The sequence below is a fragment of the Palaemon carinicauda genome, chromosome 43 (assembly GCF_036898095.1).
Source record: "Palaemon carinicauda isolate YSFRI2023 chromosome 43, ASM3689809v2, whole genome shotgun sequence".
Lineage (NCBI taxonomy): Eukaryota > Metazoa > Arthropoda > Malacostraca > Decapoda > Palaemonidae > Palaemon > Palaemon carinicauda.
Genome location: NC_090767.1, coordinates 20,995,115 through 21,011,913, shown reverse-complemented (window position 1 = coordinate 21,011,913; position 16,799 = coordinate 20,995,115). Strand labels below are relative to the sequence as shown.

Genomic DNA, 16,799 nt, shown 5'->3' with positions numbered 1-16,799 from the left:
TAATAATAATAATAATAATTATAATAATAATAATAGTATTATTATTATTATTATTATTATTATTTGTTTCGCCAGGTCACCAAACACGTTGTTGCATCAAGTCTTTTATTAGAACAGGCTTGATGCAACAACGTGTTTGGTGACCTGGCGAAACAATTCAACATCGTTTACGTCATCGGCGGCCTGGGAATTCATTAAACCCGACCAATTAACTTCTCGAACGGCGCTTCCGTCCTTTTATTTAACTCGTATCAGGAGCAGCTGATCACGTGACCATCACCACCACAAACCTCAGCCAGTATGTCCAAAGACAGCCACCGTCCTGGACACCTTCACCAGTAGTCTCTAACGCGCATTTGCAAACAAATGATACACTCCACCACCAACCAAACTAAATCTCTTACCATCATAGGACTGTCAAGGCAAATCTAATTCTTTTAATTTAAATAACCACACAAATAAATACTCATTTTAAACCATGGTAGATCGAGACGTTCCTCGATCGCCAAAATTACTACAATTCTATGAGCAGATCGTTGCACAATCACATCCCTTTCTCCCTTGTATGTAATCATACATACATATACCAAAGGCACTTCCCCCAATTTTGGGGGGTACCGACATCAACAAGAAACAAAAACAAAAAAGGGGACCTCTACTCTCTACGTTCCTCCAGCCTAACCAGGGACTCAGCCGAGTTCAGCTGGTACTGCTAGGGTTCCACAGCCCAACCTCCCACATTTCCACCACAGATGAAGCTTCATACTGCTGAGTCCCCTACTGCTACTACCTCCGCGGTCATCTAAGGCACCGGAGGAAGCAGCAGGGCCTACCGGAACTGCGTCACAATCGCTCGCCATTCATTCCTATTTCTAGCACGCTCTCTTGCCTCTCTCACATCTATCCTCCTATCACCCAGAGCTTTCTTCACACCATCCATCCACCCAAACCTTGGCCTTCCTCTTGTAATACCAGACTTTATTGGTTTGTACCTCAGTGTGACATTTCTAACTTTCTTAGCGTTACCCTTATCTGCCAGCAAGACTTCCGCTAACTTCCGATTACCCCACACCACATTACTATCCTGAAACAATGCAAGATCCCCTACTCGCAAGTTACGCTTTTCTACGTGCCATTTTTGACGTATCAGCATCGTGGGGAAAAAGTCACGCATCCATTTTCTCCAAAAAGTATCTATTATGCCTTCATGAAATTTCAATCTCGAGTCATGACTAGGGAAGCGTTCAAATTCTCCTTTCAGGACTGCATTTTGTGTACGCCCAAGCAAAAGATCATTTGGGCAAAGATACCTTCCTAGTTCGGGATCGCAGCCGGGTTTTATACCAATGGGTCTTTCATTTAGTAAATTTGCAATTTCATAAAGGGTGGTTTGTAATTTACTGAAAGTTAAAATGTTATCACCAATAGCTATGGTCAAACTCCTTTTGACAGATTTGATAAGACTCTCACTGACTCCATTTTGCCAAGGTGCATCAGCAGAAGCATTGAAGATCCACTTTATTTTAAAAATCTCTGTTGCATTCCTTAGTTCCTTCTCAGCAGCAGTTAATTGGGTACCCCTATCAGAATATATTTCTTTAGGACATCCTCGGAGTGATACCAATCTACGGAGCCCATCAAGGAAATCTTTTGCACTATAACCCTCAATTAGATCTAAATGAACTGCACGGGTCGATAAACAATTAAAGATTACCCCATAGGCTTCACCTTTAGTTCTACCCTTAACCGTATCCCTGATAAAGAAAGGTCCATATAAATCAAGAGCAGTATAAGCAAACAATGGAGAGGGCTTTAGACGCTCTAGAGGTAATTGTCCCATGACTTGCCCGGCTATTTCCTTTGTCAACTTCCTACAGGTTACGCATTTAAATTTTACGGACTTGATCATGTTCCGAACTCGTGGTACCCAAAACTTAGATTGAATTTTCGCAAGGGTGTTTTCCACTCCAGAATGAAATTGACGATGCATGGTTTTTACATATAATTTGACAAATTCATGATCAGGAGAGAGTAATACAAACCCATCCTGATCATAATTGTTCTTTAAACATCCTTATTTACACTAGGGCCAAGTCTGCGATATCTGGACTCCCAATCTTTACCAAGTCTGGATTGAATTTCTCTCACCCACAACATCTCTGCTTGAGAGATTTCATCTATATTAGGAGTTTGAAATATTCCCTTGAATGATTTAAATTTGAAAGCCTTAAGGACTCTACTAGTGACTCTGAGCAATTTTTCACTACTTTCAAATCTTGATATTTGAAACCCTAAAGACATTTCTACAGTATTCACAGTAAAACAAGCGTGCGAAACAGACACCCACCCTGTCAGGCAAATCACCAATATGATCTTTCCTTATTGGCCACTTACTGATTGGGAGAGTAAGGAACGCCGGCCCCATTCGCCACATCGATTCTTGACCCAAATCGATCGGCTTAGCAGGTTTGGTGGTCAAGTCAGCTGGGTTGTTATCACCTGAAACCCACGACCATTCTCCCACATCGGTTTTACTTTGAATTTCAGCAATTTTTGGAGCAGTAAAGGTTCCAAAGCCATAGCTTTCTTTCTGAATCCGGGCACGAACTATTGCAGAATCAACAATGCGCATCATCATCAAGTACGGGGTGTTCGATGTCGAACGGCCGTGGCCCTCTGCACAAAACTTCTCCATTCATTCCGGTCTTGAGCCTTCCTTTCCAACTCCACCATCGTTAGCCCGCACATCTCCTTGATATTGTCACTCAATCTAGTTTTAGGCCTTCCTCTCGTTCTTGTACCATAGACTGATCCAATTAGTAGCGTTCTTTCCAGAGTATTGTGTTTCCGAACCTGGTGTCCAATAAAAGTTAGTTTTCTTTCATCCAAAATGTCAAGTAATCTTTTTTCGATATTGATCTTTTGTAGAACTTCCACGTTAGTCTTTTTCTCGATCCAGCTTATCCTCACGACTCTTCTGTAACACCATAGTTCAAAACTTTCTAATCTTTTCCGATCTGTAGCTTTTAAAACCCAACATTCTGAGCCGTATGATGCGATGGGGAAAACAAGTGATTTGAGAAGCCGCTTCTTTGTGCATCACCGATTCAAATTCAAAATTCATTTCCTTCACTATAGTTTCTCTCATTCTAGCTGCCACTAAGGCCCCACATAGTTCAATCCGGGGAATGGACAACTTTTTGAGTGGAGCAAGCCTAGACTTTGCCATTAGCAACCTGGAACAGAATCCTCCATCAGACAATTCCCATCGCACATAAGCACATGTGTAACAGTTAGTTATCACATGTTTAAAACACATGACGTAATATGTCATTGTGGATGAAGATGCTAGCGTGAGATTTGCTGTCGTCAGATAAAATCATAACAGGATGTATTTTGCATCCCTCAGCAATGTAACATTTTTCTGAAGCATCAACACAAATGCATACCGTGTGAAAGACTGTGTCGTCACCGGATGCAGGTGTCTTCCTAGACGAAGGTAAAGTTTACATAATGTGTTTAAATGCTGAGACAACTAAACATACGATATCTGTGGTATCGATATTTTAGGCAGTTCTTATCTATACTTCACCTGAATTGGTCATCCGACCAAACCAGCTATACTCCTGTGATGGAGATGTTTAACACTGTTGTTTTTAGAGAATAAACCATTTTAAAGTTACAATGCTGGACTTTAATTCAAGACTCAACATCTCAAACAACACATACTCAATGTGTTAATAACAGTAGCACACTAATACATGCTCCATATGCAGAATTAGACCCATCAGAGAAAATCACCAGCATTGGTTTACCGATGACACCTTCTACTTTGACGCCCCTAGGGAAGCTGAGAGACTGAAGCTCAAACAACATCTGGAAATAACTTAACCACTCATTCCTAATATCTGTCGACACTGCACGATCCCAATCATAATGGCTAACTTTTCCTTCAATTACCTCTGTCCTGGAAATTAGTTGTCTCATCATCAATTTAGCTATTAAAGTTACCGGACAAACTAGCCCCAAAGGATCATACTGAGATGCGATTTGACTTAACAACATTCTTCTAGTTAAATACTCTGGCACATTAACCATGAGATCATCTGGCGCTAAGTTAGGTTCAGTATGAATTTTCCTATGCTTTGGAGAAAAATTTATTTGAACTTCATATACTAACCGGTCTCTATGAGGATCCCACACAATTCCTAAAACCTTTTCCTTTTCCCTTTTAGTCACTTTAACATTGGGATTCTCATGATTTGCATTGCCAGATAAAATCCAGTGCTTAATTTTAAAACCTCCACGACCTATAATTCTTTCAATTTGTTTCATCAGTTCGTTTGCAATCTCTATGCTGTCACAGCTTCCCAATATGTCATAGCTATTATTCACAATGATCTGCGTAGCTACAGGGTATTCATCCTTACTCATCTCTGCCGTTAATTTCAAAGCAAGCATAGCAATAGTTCCACTTGGTTTGTCCCCAAATGGGACACAAGTCAACATATAATGATCTGGCTTAACATCAACCTTGAAATCACGCCAAAGAAACCAATGACAGTGCTGGTCAAATAAGGACAGAGAGATAGTGTTATACATTTTGGCTAAATCACACGCAAACGCTACTTCATTTTCTCGGAACCTAAGTAAAACATCCAAAAGTGGGCACAGTGTAAAATCCGGACGTCGGATGCCGTCCGGGAGAATAGAAAATCGCTTGTATCACCGGGAAAGACGCGAAAATACACCTCTTTTTTTGTGACTGGTAATGTTCACTGATACTTTCCGTTATTTCCTGAATAAATGTTCGAAAAATATTGGTTTATTTTAATGTTATTGAGAATAATCTGAATCGGACGTCAGCATTACACTATTTAACTGCCCGCTATTCTCAATAAAATGAAAATAAATCAATATTTTTCGAACATTTATTCAAGAAATAACAAAGTATCAGTGAAAATTACCAGTGTCAAAAAAGTGGTGTATTATGGCGCCTTTACCGGTGATACAAGCGGTTTTCTATTCTCCCGGACGGCATCCGACGTCCGACGTCCGGATTTTACACTGTGCCACTTAGTTTAGCATGTCAGGACCCTTCGCCCACATTTCATTTAGAGAAAAATTCATATACCTAGCAGAAGAATTAAACACTATCCGAAGGGGAGTTGAGCTAGAGTCAGGCTTTAGAACTTCAGTATGGGGTATGTAGAATATAAGTCCCTTATAAATGGATACGTCAAAAAACTAAAGTAATGGATATCCTTGAAACCATTAGCAAGCTCAAATGGAACTGGGCAGGGCACATTGCCAGGATGACAGACAACCGATGGACATCACGAACAACCTTCTGGACACCCCGAGGATACACAAGAAACCGAGAAAGACAAAAAACCCGCTGGCGAGATGACTTAGACCAACATAAGCAACAGTGGCACAGAATAGCTTGCGATAGAAGTCTGTGGAGAAACCTGGGGAAGGCCTACACCCAACAAAGGACTTTTGAAGGCTGAAATGATGATGATGATGATGATAACTATATATCTCATCTTCGGATAGCTTCCTGGCTACCCCCCGTGAAATCATATAATGAATTTGATTCTGATAGGACGTACAATAACCTAGTCCTAACTTGGTCAACCTTTTTTTCCGTGGCTATTAGCCTAGCTGTTGCAAGGGACACATTATTAGGTAAAAGATTAGGATTTCTTACCCAGGGGTAAGCGACACTCCATCTATTCTTGTCTGAATTAAATGATAAACCATGTGATATTTGAGCCAATTCTCTTTCTTCTTTAAGGGTACAATTACTTTGACCAGGGGTAAAATTACCGCATTTACAACCAGAACACTTGGGGTAACAAGAAGTACCCAGGCTCTCAATACACCCTTTTACCCCCAAAGGACGTACTGGTACGTTTCACAAAACTCATCCCTTTACCCCCATGGACGTACCGGTACGTCCTTGCGAAAAAATGCTATAAATTTTTTTTTTCATAATTTTTGATCTTTTTGAAAAAATTCAGGCATTTTGCAAGAGAATGAGACCAACCTGACCTCTCTATGACAAAAATTAAGGCTGTTAGAGGAATTAAAAAAATATACTGCAAAATGTTCTGGGGAAAAAAATAACCCCTTGGGGGTTAAGGGTTGGAAATTTCCAAATAGACTGGGGGTTAAAGGGCTAAGTAATTATCCAACACGTCTTTAATGGTTTTCCTGGGAACTGGAGTAATCTCATTGACGTCTGTAATATCTATGTGATTGATCCTTACACTGACATTGGATTGATAACAGCGGGAAGTTAATTGGTTTAACATGAGTTGAAGGTTACCATTCGTTTCAATAACTTGAGGCATAAGGACACAGTAATCAATGCCTATTAATAAATGTATTACTCCAAAAAACTGTAATTTTTGTGAAAATGAGGAGGAAGATTTGATACATTTTTTCTTATTTTGCCAGGAATATAGAAAAGAAAGGAATAAAGTAATTGAGCTACAACAACCATACGAAGAAGACCCAAAGAAAATAGTAGGATTATTTTTATTTAGTGAAACAAATATAGAAAAGAAAAAAGAAGTATTGAACATAATGTGGAAGAAAAGACAAAACAGCACAAGAAGATAAGCGTTTGAGGCGTCGTTGTAAAGGCTATGCCTCACCCCTGAACCTGAACCTGAACATTCATATCAACTTTCTCAATAGGAGTAGATATTACATCTATACCACAGGCAATAATTTCCCATTTCACTCCATAGATGTCCACCACAGGAACTGTATACTCTTTAGAGGATACTGTTTTTTTATTGTTTATATATATATGACATATCTGTTTTTGACGTTGTTAATAGTTTATATAGGACATATCTGTTTTGACGCTGTTACTGTTTTTAGAATGATATATTGTTAATTTATTCTCATCATTTATTTATTTCCTTATTTCCTTTTTCTCACAGGGCTATTTTTCCCTGTTGGAGCCTTTGGGCTTATAGCATCTTGCTTTTCCAACTAGGTTTGTAGCTTGGCTAATAATAATAATAATAATAATAATAATAATAATAATAATAATAATAATAATTATAATAATAATAATAATAATAATAATAAACCAAAATTTCTCCATTTTTCTTAATTGTGTTGTCATTTGTGATTTTATTTCTCTTGAAATTATCATCGTTTATTAATTATGATATTATTTCTAAGCTTATCAGCTGGGTAAACGTACGAAATTATCAATAATTTACTAAAAGGAAATGGTTAACAAATAATTTACTAAAAGGAAATGGTTAACAAATAATTTATGATAGTTTACGATGAAATATATTCCGTTTTCTATGGGAATCACGAAAGAATCTTAGTAGCACCTTTTGGAATGAATAAAAAATAAAAACTGCTTATTTAGATAATTTTAAGCAGTTTTGTTGTATTTTTATTAATAAAATAAATGTATATTATATAATAAATCATATAAATTACTATTTCATTCAAATTGTATTATATATTGTTAAAATAATTAGAAGAAATAGTTAAAAAGAACACTGCTCGTTTCACTCGCTGGAACGCCAGCGATCAGCTGAGAAACAATAACAGTAATCAGAGTGACTCGGCGAAATGCGATAACGGTACGAAGCCTATTTTAACGAATGACGTCACTTTCCTGTAACTTCCTGTATCGTTACAGACACGGGAAGACTCCTGTACGTCATTTCATGGCTGTAACATCCTGGTACAGGTCAGTTTTAACTTTATTCTGTGTAATTTGTTATGTCTAAAGTGATGGTGATTTAGACCACACCCTTCTACTATATGTGAGCTGGTGATGTTAGTCGAAACAAGGCTAGTTTAAGCTATGTACAGTTGGCCTTCACTAATTCCGGCACACTGACGTCTCCTTAGCATGTCGTGAAGTGTACCGGAATTAGTGAAGACAGCTGTACATATTTTTTTTTACGATGTTTTTACTATTTTATCTTGTTTCTTTTCCTCTCGTTATTTTGAAGTTTATATACGAAAGAATTATTTTATTATTGTTATTGTTCTTAAACGTCTTATTATTTTCCTTGTTTCCTTTCCTCACTGGGCTATTTTTCTTTAATGGGGCCCTTATGAGTCTTATAGCATCCTGATTTTCCAATTAGGGTTGTAGCTTAGCCAGTAATAATAATAATGAATCAATTTTATTTATGAGGGAAATATATATCTTTGAAATATGACATTAGGAAGATTGATTTACAATTTATGAAATAGGATATTTAGTGAGGCTTTTGTATTATGTTAAACTGAGGATACTAGAGTCCTAAGGGGGTCACAACCTCCCCCATAGGTAAGTAGGTAAAAACATGGCTCCTAGGTTAGGTTAGGTTGCGGAACCTCGGTTTATGTGGTGTTCTTCTGTTTGTTTCCAGGGGTGTATGTATAATGACGGTAGTTTAAAGGGGTACGCAGGGGTCGTTAGCCCTCCCTTAAGTAGGTAAGGACATGGCAATTAGGTTAGGTTATGTGGTGTTCTCGTGTAGAGGTTCTGCAGAAAAATGGCCACAGTTTATATTGTACAGCGTCCACATCTTACGAACGACTAGAAAAGGGGAAGAAAATTCCCATTTTCTATGCACCTGAGAGGAACTGGCCGCTGATATACAAAGGCCCCTGTTTCCCTCTTTATATGTGGACCTGTTTCCCTTTTTAAATAAGGTTTTTTTTAGTCATTACTTATGCAATTTAACAATGAACTTCAGTTTCGGATGGAGCACATTATTTACTACTGGAAAACCTATATTCTCTATCCGTTCCGATCCGTTGCTGGACAGAGGGATTTGCCTTTCCATTGGCACCTCCTTACTTGTCTTCTCTAATCTAGTTCTTTTATTTTCTTCTCTCGTTTTTTCCACACTTGGTATATATATTCTTTTCCTTCCTATATTCCTTCTTCCTTAAACAGAATGTTTCCTAATATCTTCTTCTTTTCCTCCTCTTTTCCTTTTCCTCTTCTGTAATTCTATTATTTTCCTTCTCTCGTCGCTGAGATCAGGACAGTAAAGAATGAAATAAAATAATTTTCTGACTTGATCTATAATTTTAACAATTTTACACAGAGTCCGTTCTAACCAACTACAAAGATCCTAGTTTTAAAATGGATATAATTTGAAAAAGTTGGGTTTCCCTCAAGTATTTTCGTTAAAATTGTTCAAAGTTCCATTAAATAAACAAGGAGCCCTTAATTAAAATTATTAGGAATATTGTATTACAGTCCTCATTTTTCCAGTTCTGTATTGTATTTATTTAGTAATTCTGAATTGTATTACAGGTAGGAAAACATAGTATGAAGTGTTGCTTATATGACAGTATAGATTAGGGTAAATGGCACTTTTCATCGCATGTTAATGTTACAAAAAATTTATGAAAATAATAACCGAAGATAATATTCCTATTGTTCATTATTGTTTCTTTCCAGATAAGGGAGAATTAAGCCAGAGTGATTCTGTTATCCGTACTCGTAAATTCTCGCCTCAGAAAGATCATCCTTTACCCGAGGGGAAGTTCTTGTCCCGTCAGAAGCGGAGACTTTAGCCATGGCCGCGACAAGCGTGGCAGACAAACGGGAATACTACGAGGAGCAGGAAAAGTAAGTACCGATGTTTAGAAGTGTTTAAGTCTATTTGGAAACAGATGTTTACTTATAACTTAAGACCGGAGAACTTTCAAAAGGAAGAAATGAGAAATGATTTAAATAAGTGCAAAATGAAATGCGAATCGACCGAGTATTTGTTCCTTCGCAAACGCAAACCCTGATCCTTTGATAGGAATACGCTTTCAGTGAAGCTGTATTTAGTTGTTAGAACTTTACCTAGGTGGCGCTAGTTACTGCCTATTGGCAAGGAGACCCTACCAACCTGACATACACCACTGGGCTTTCACTTTGTTTTCAATAGCTGTAGTTACTCAAGGGATACTTTCCACTCTGTAAAGTTAGAAGAGACTACACATGGTAAGCAGCTCTTCTAGGGTGAAGGATACTCCAAAATCAAACCATTGTTCTCTAGTCTTGGGTAGTGCTACTGTCTCCTTACCATGGTCTTCCACTATTTTGAGTTAGAGTTCTCTTGCTTGAGGGTACACCAGCATACTATTCTATCTTATTTCTCTTCCTTTTGTTGTTTTGAAGTTTTCATAGGTGTCATGGGTAGATAGAATAATATAGGAAAGAATGTTAAAACACGTGATTTTTCTACTCTTAGAGAAGCAGAGAGAGAGAGAGAGAGAGAGATAAGGTCCCGCTATTGTTTATTGAAGCTGCCATCGCCAAGTTATGTGCCTAGGTTGGAGGACTTTGAGCACAACGAGCCCCTGTCTATAGAGGACCAAGGAACCCATAAGAGAAGATTAAGTGTGTTTGTCGCCGAAGAGAAGTACATTAGCCGAAGGAGTCAACTTTATGAAATTTGATTACACCAGCAGAGCGTTCGTCTAGGTGTTATCAGCGGTTTCAAGGAACACCAATGAGGATGAAGAAACGAGAAAATTTCCTTATATGGACCTGTCCATAGTTAACCCCTCCCATACAGGGATATATAAACTTCCACGCGATCAAGAAAGGGGGACAGTACGAAAAAGAGACGAGGAAGAAACCCAAGAAAGGAGAGAGAGAGGGCGAACAAGCTGAGTGAAGGAGAGAAGGCGTAAGGACGAGAATGCAGACGTAACCAGCTTTGTCCGAGATGTCCTAACGAGTTGCCTCCCGCCCTCATTACCCCCGACGAGCCGCCAGACCTGAAAACATCTCCGTTCCTGTCAACCGTCGAGAGCTGCTGCGAAGAGTAGTATATTCTTTTTGTATTATTTATCTACCATCTTGACTGTTCCCCTATTTGCTGGAGTGTAGTTTAATCAAATGATTCTCTTTGTTTAGTTCAGTGCTTCCTAAGTACTCAATCAAGAAACATTCACCTTTGACTAGTTGTAAATAAAATTATGTTTTCTTTTGCGAGTTTTCTTTCTATATTTCCTATTGTCTTTAATTGGTTGTAGTTGAAATGTCCCCATTTCATTAATTAATTCAACAGAATCTGGTTCGATCCCCACGAGGATCGTAACAGTTGGCGACCTTTGCCAGAATTTTCGACTACATAACCAATTGAAACAGGGAGAATATAGAAAAAAACAGAATGAGTGCGATTACGAGAGATTTGATAGATTCAGGTAAACTTCTTGGTCTAGATGGCGATGATCTCCGTGATTATGTTATTAAGAGAGAACAGGAAACGTTTGAGAGAGATGAAAGAGCAGCTGAAAGAGAAGAAAATGAAAGAAAGTGAGAAGAAAATGAAAAACAGCGTAAGCATGAGTTAGAAATGGCTCGTTTAAGACAAACTCTTCATAACAGGCGGTCAGGTAGCAGATCAGGGAGCAATTCATCTTTAAATAGTGACACTGATAGTTTAGATATGAGTGCAGTGCTTAAACTTATACCGAAATTTGATGAGGAAGATGTTACGAAATATTTTATGTCTTTTGAAAAGTTAATGAACAGAGTAGGTGCTCCTAAAAGACAGTGGACTTTGTATTTACAATCAGTTTTAAGTGGTAAAGCACATTCTGTGTATAGTTGTTTGTCTGATGATGAAAGTAAAGATTATGAAACTGTGAAAGAAACCGTACTTAGTGCATACAGATTGGTACCAGAGGCGTACCGTAAGAAGTTTAGAAGTTTGAAGAGAGATGATACTAGTACTTATGTAGAGTACGGAAAGAAGTTAGAAAGGTCGTTTTGTGATTGGTTGACTTCCGCTGAAGTCGATAATTTTGAAGATCTCGAGAACTTAGTTTTGTTAGAAAGTTTCAAAGATAACATATCTCCAGACATCAAATTATATATAGAAGATAGGCGTGAAACATCTTTTGCCGGTGCTACTAGATTAGCAGATGAGTACAGTCTCACACATGGTTTAAGTGGCAGTAAAAAGAAAAACGATCTTTTGTCAAGTAAGGCACAACATAGTAAAAGTAGTTCTAGCAATAACGATAATAGGAACAGGGATTATTATCATTATTATTGTTACACGTGTGGGAAGGAAGGTCATATTTCTCGGTACTGTAGGAACCAATGGGCAGTCAGTAATTCAGAGGTCATTTGTTACAATTGTAATAAGAAAGGTCATATAGCTAGGAATTGCACAGTAGAAAGTACGAATGTGAAAAAACCTGTGTCACTAGTTAATAATCTTTCTTCGGGAAGGAATAATCTCTTGAAAGAAACGAGGAAACATTATGGTGAATTTTTGTCTGAAGGTTTAATTTCTTCTCTTAAAGGAGGTGATTCGAGGGAAGTAGTTTTGCTTAGAGATACGGGAGCGGCCGTATCACTCGTTAGGAGAGAGAGTGTACCAAGGAATGTAATAATCAGCATGAAAGAAAAAGTTATGCTAGGTGGGTTTCCGAACACTTGTGTAGTTTGTCCTTTGTTAAAGATGAAATTGGAAAGTCAGTTAGTAACAGGAGATGTAAAACTAGCAGTCGTGGATACTTTGCCCGTAGACGGCGTTGACATTATTGTTGGCAATGATTTAACTACCTCCAAGTGTGTGAATCCTATTTTAAGTGAAGTTCAAGTGCCTGAGATGATAGTAACCAGGTCAGGATTAGATACAGATATTGACTACGGTCATAGGTTGTTCGAGGATTCGAACGTAGGTAATAGAGGCAGTGATGATGAGCTTAGCATAAGTGTAGCTGAGGAAACTGACTTTACAAATGTTGATGATGTGAACAGAGATGATGATGAAGCTGTCGAAAGAAGTGATGTACAGATTAGTGTTTCAGAAACTAGCTTATTGAGTAAGGATGAACTAGTTAGGATGCAGAGGGAAGATGAAACACTAACTAGAATTTTTGATTGTGAATTGGATGATGAACCTGAAAATGTTTGTAAGGAAACATTTAGTTTAAAAGACGAACTTTTGTGTCGCTATGTTCGTCCTAAGACAGGTAGCAAGGAGGAGGTGATAGAGCAATTAGTAACTCCTAGGAAACTTCGTGAATCAATTTTGAAATTAGCACATGATGAACAAGGACATTTAGGAGTAAATAAAACTTTCAAGTGTATAACTAAAACGTACTTTTGGCCTAAAATGAAAAGTGATGTGAAGAGATATGTTTTAAGTTGTCATGAATGTCAAATGGCTGGCAAACCTAATCAAGTAATTCCCCGGGCCCCGTTATGTAATATCCCATCGGTAGGAGAACCTTTTGAGAATGTCGTAATTGATATCGTAGGCCCTTTGCCCAGGAGTAAGGGAGGGAATATCTATCTATTAACAATCATTGATAGACTAACACGATATCCAGAAGCAATCCCAGTAAGAAGTTGCAATGCAAAAACTGTAGTTAAACGCTTGCTGAACTATTTCTCTAAATTTGGACTTCCTCGCGTTATACAGAGTGATAATGGTAGCAATTTTGTATCAAAGTATTTCAGAGATAAAATGAAAGAGTTAGGGATTAATCTTGTAACTTCCACCCCCTACCACCCTGAATCACAAGGAATTGTTGAACGTTTTCATCAAACGTTGAAAAGTTGCTTAAGGAAGTTGTGTAATAATTTTGAGCATGATTGGGAAGAAAAGTTACCTTTTGTCTTGTTGGCTTTACGATTAACTCCTAATGACACCACGGGATTTAGTCCCTTTGATTTGTTGTTCGGTCACACCGCTAAAGGACCTTTAGAAATTTTAAAGTGTAAGTTAATGCAAGAAGAAGGTAGAAAGGATTACATACAGAATATCGAAAATCACAAAGAGGATTTAAGGAAAGCCTGGCAGATGGCAAAAGAAAATGAGAGCAACCGTCAAGGGGAAACTAAAAGAAAATACGATCTTAAGGCTAAAGACAGAATTTTCCATGTGGGTGATAAAGTCTTAGTATTAGTCCAGAAAGAAGGTCCCTCATTATCTTATAAGTTCGAAGGTCCATTTCCTATCATAGAAAAAAGGGGAAATTTGAATTACTTAATTGATATGGGTAAGCGTAGAGCTAAGTGGTTGCACATCAACTTGCTAAAGAAATATAATGAACGTCCAATGCCAGTTGTAACAGTGTCGCAGAGAGAAATTACTTTTGAGAAGAACTCTGATGTTCTTAATAATTTCACGTTGTTTAATTCTAGCTTAGAGGAAGAAAAAACAAGGGAATTATTCAATGTATTTTCAAATTATCCAGAAACTGTTAGTGATAAATTGGGTTTGACTAATCTTTTAGAACACGATATTGAGTTGCAGGACACAAAACCCATTAGACAAAGCCCTTATCGTCTAAGCCCAGAAAAAACAAATTCAGTTCGACAGGAAATTAAGTATATGCTAGACAATGGTTTGATTGTTCCCAGCGAAAGTGACTGGTGTTCTCCAATAGTTCTTGTTAAGAAGGAGGATGGATCAGATAGGCTGTGTATTGATTTTAGAAAAGTGAATAGTGTTACGAAACAAAGTAATTTTCCTCTCCCCAGGATAGAAGATTGTTTAGATAAAATAGGAAATGCTAAGTTTATTTCTAAACTTGATTTGGCCAAAGGTTATTGGCAAGTACCTTTAAGTAGTCGAGCACAGAAAATATCTGCTTTCATAACACCTTTCGGTAGTTATGAACCCAAAGTTATGGCTTTTGGTCTACGAAATGCAGCGAGTACTTTTCAAAGATTAATGAATAGAGTTTTAAATGGAATTGATAACTGTGTTGTGTATTTGGATGATCTTGTAATATTTTCAGATACGTGGGAGCAACATTTACGCATTTTAGCTAAAGTATTGTCAGCACTTGAAAAAGCAAAACTTGTTTTAAATCTGAAGAAATGTGAATTCGGAAAAACCTCGATCACATATTTGGGTCATAAGGTAGGTCTAGGTAAGATTTGTCCAAAAGATGGGAACATAGAAGCTATCATCAACTTCCCAATTCCTACCAGTAAAAAACAGGCAATGAGATTCATCGGAATGATTTCATATTTCCGCCGATTTGTTCCTAATTTTTCAGAAATAAGTGCTCCAATTACTAATCTTTTCAAGAAAGGACGAAGTTTTGTATTTGATAATGACTGCATCGAAGCTTTCAATAAGTTAAAGGCCATAATGATTCACGAGCCTGTACTAATGTTGCCCGATTTTAGCAAGGAATTTAATTTAGCGATAGATGCAAGTGACATTGGAATAGGAGGAGTTCTGCTGCAAGAAGTGAATGGGATCAAGCACCCTGTGGCTTATTATTCGAAGAAGTTAAATAAAGCACAGCAGAACTATTCAACTATTGAGAAGGAATTGCTTAGTTTAGTATCAACTTTACAACATTTTGAGATTTATGTACGTAGTGGTCATGTTTTAACTGTGTATACTGATCACAATCCATTAGTTTACTTAGATAGGTTTAAGAATAAGAATAAACGTCTCATGCGTTGGAGTTTGGAATTACAAGACTATGATTTAAAGATAGTTCATATAAAGGGAAAGAATAATGTAATAGCCGACAGTCTTTCTAGAGACTTTTCAGAATGATATGGACGTTTGTTTCCTTTCTGTTTTTGTGTTTTTCTTCTATCAACACGTAAGAGTGTGTTTTGCTTTTGGTTACATGATACGAGAGTAATGAAGTAATTGTCTCTCAGTTTAGGGATAAGTGATTTTCTTCTTTGATAGCTTTGTTTAAAAAAAAAAAGATAAAATCAGTAGATTTTCCTTTTTTTTTTCTTTTAGGGGGACGTGTCATGGGTAGATAGAATAATATAGGAAAGAATGTTAAAACACGTGATTTTTCTACTCTTAGAGAAGCAGAGAGAGAGAGAGAGAGAGAGATAAGGTCCCGCTATTGTTTATTGAAGCTGCCATCGCCAAGTTATGTGCCTAGGTTGGAGGACTTTGAGCACAACGAGCCCCTGTCTATAGAGGACCAAGGAACCCATAAGAGAAGATTAAGTGTGTTTGTCGCCGAAGAGAAGTACATTAGCCGAAGGAGTCAACTTTATGAAATTTGATTACACCAGCAGAGCGTTCGTCTAGGTGTTATCAGCGGTTTCAAGGAACACCAATGAGGATGAAGAAACGAGAAAATTTCCTTATATGGACCTGTCCATAGTTAACCCCTCCCATACAGGGATATATAAACTTCCACGCGATCAAGAAAGGGGGACAGTACGAAAAAGAGACGAGGAAGAAACCCAAGAAAGGAGAGAGAGAGGGCGAACAAGCTGAGTGAAGGAGAGAAGGCGTAAGGACGAGAATGCAGACGTAACTAGCTTTGTCCGAGGTGTCCTAACGAGTTGCCTCCCGCCCTCATTACCCCCGACGAGCCGCCAGACCTGAAAACATCTCCGTTCCTGTCAACCGTCGAGAGCTGCTGCGAAGAGTAGTATATTCTTTTTGTATTATTTATCTACCATCTTGACTGTTCCCCTATTTGCTGGAGTGTAGTTTAATCAAATGATTCTCTTTGTTTAGTTCAGTGCTTCCTAAGTACTCAATCAAGAAACATTCACCTTTGACTAGTTGTAAATAAAATTATGTTTTCTTTTGCGAGTTTTCTTTCTATATTTCCTATTGTCTTTAATTGGTTGTAGTTGAAATGTCCCCATTTCATTAATTAATTCAACAGAATCTGGTTCGATCCCCACGAGGATCGTAACAATAGGTTATTCATGAGAGATCTAATTTAATGTTGTTACTGTTCTTAAAGTATTTTATTTTGATTGTTTATTACTTCTCTTGTCGTTTATCTATTTCCTTTCCTTACTGGGTTACTTTTCCTCGTTGAAGGCCTTG

The 16,799-nt window shown here is 37.7% G+C and overlaps 3 protein-coding genes across 55 annotated transcripts in view; 2 read left to right on the top strand and 1 right to left on the bottom strand.

The window, feature by feature from the left end:
• LOC137633422 (putative leucine-rich repeat-containing protein DDB_G0290503) overlaps positions 1–16,799 on the bottom strand; it is a 549,442-nt gene that overhangs the window by 124,574 nt on the left and 408,069 nt on the right. The gene's annotated exons all lie outside the window — the stretch shown is intronic.
• The window catches only part of LOC137633435 (splicing regulatory glutamine/lysine-rich protein 1-like), a 408,786-nt gene that overhangs the window by 157,230 nt on the left and 234,757 nt on the right, over positions 1–16,799 (top strand). The window lies entirely within an intron of this gene.
• Positions 7,573–16,584, top strand: LOC137633420 (uncharacterized). The gene is made up of 3 exons (XM_068365643.1): positions 7,573–7,735; positions 9,455–9,625; positions 10,239–16,584. Exon 3 carries the CDS (start codon positions 11,352–11,354, stop codon positions 15,537–15,539), a length of 4,188 nt encoding a protein of 1,395 aa, XP_068221744.1. The 5' UTR covers positions 7,573–7,735; positions 9,455–9,625; positions 10,239–11,351; the 3' UTR covers positions 15,540–16,584.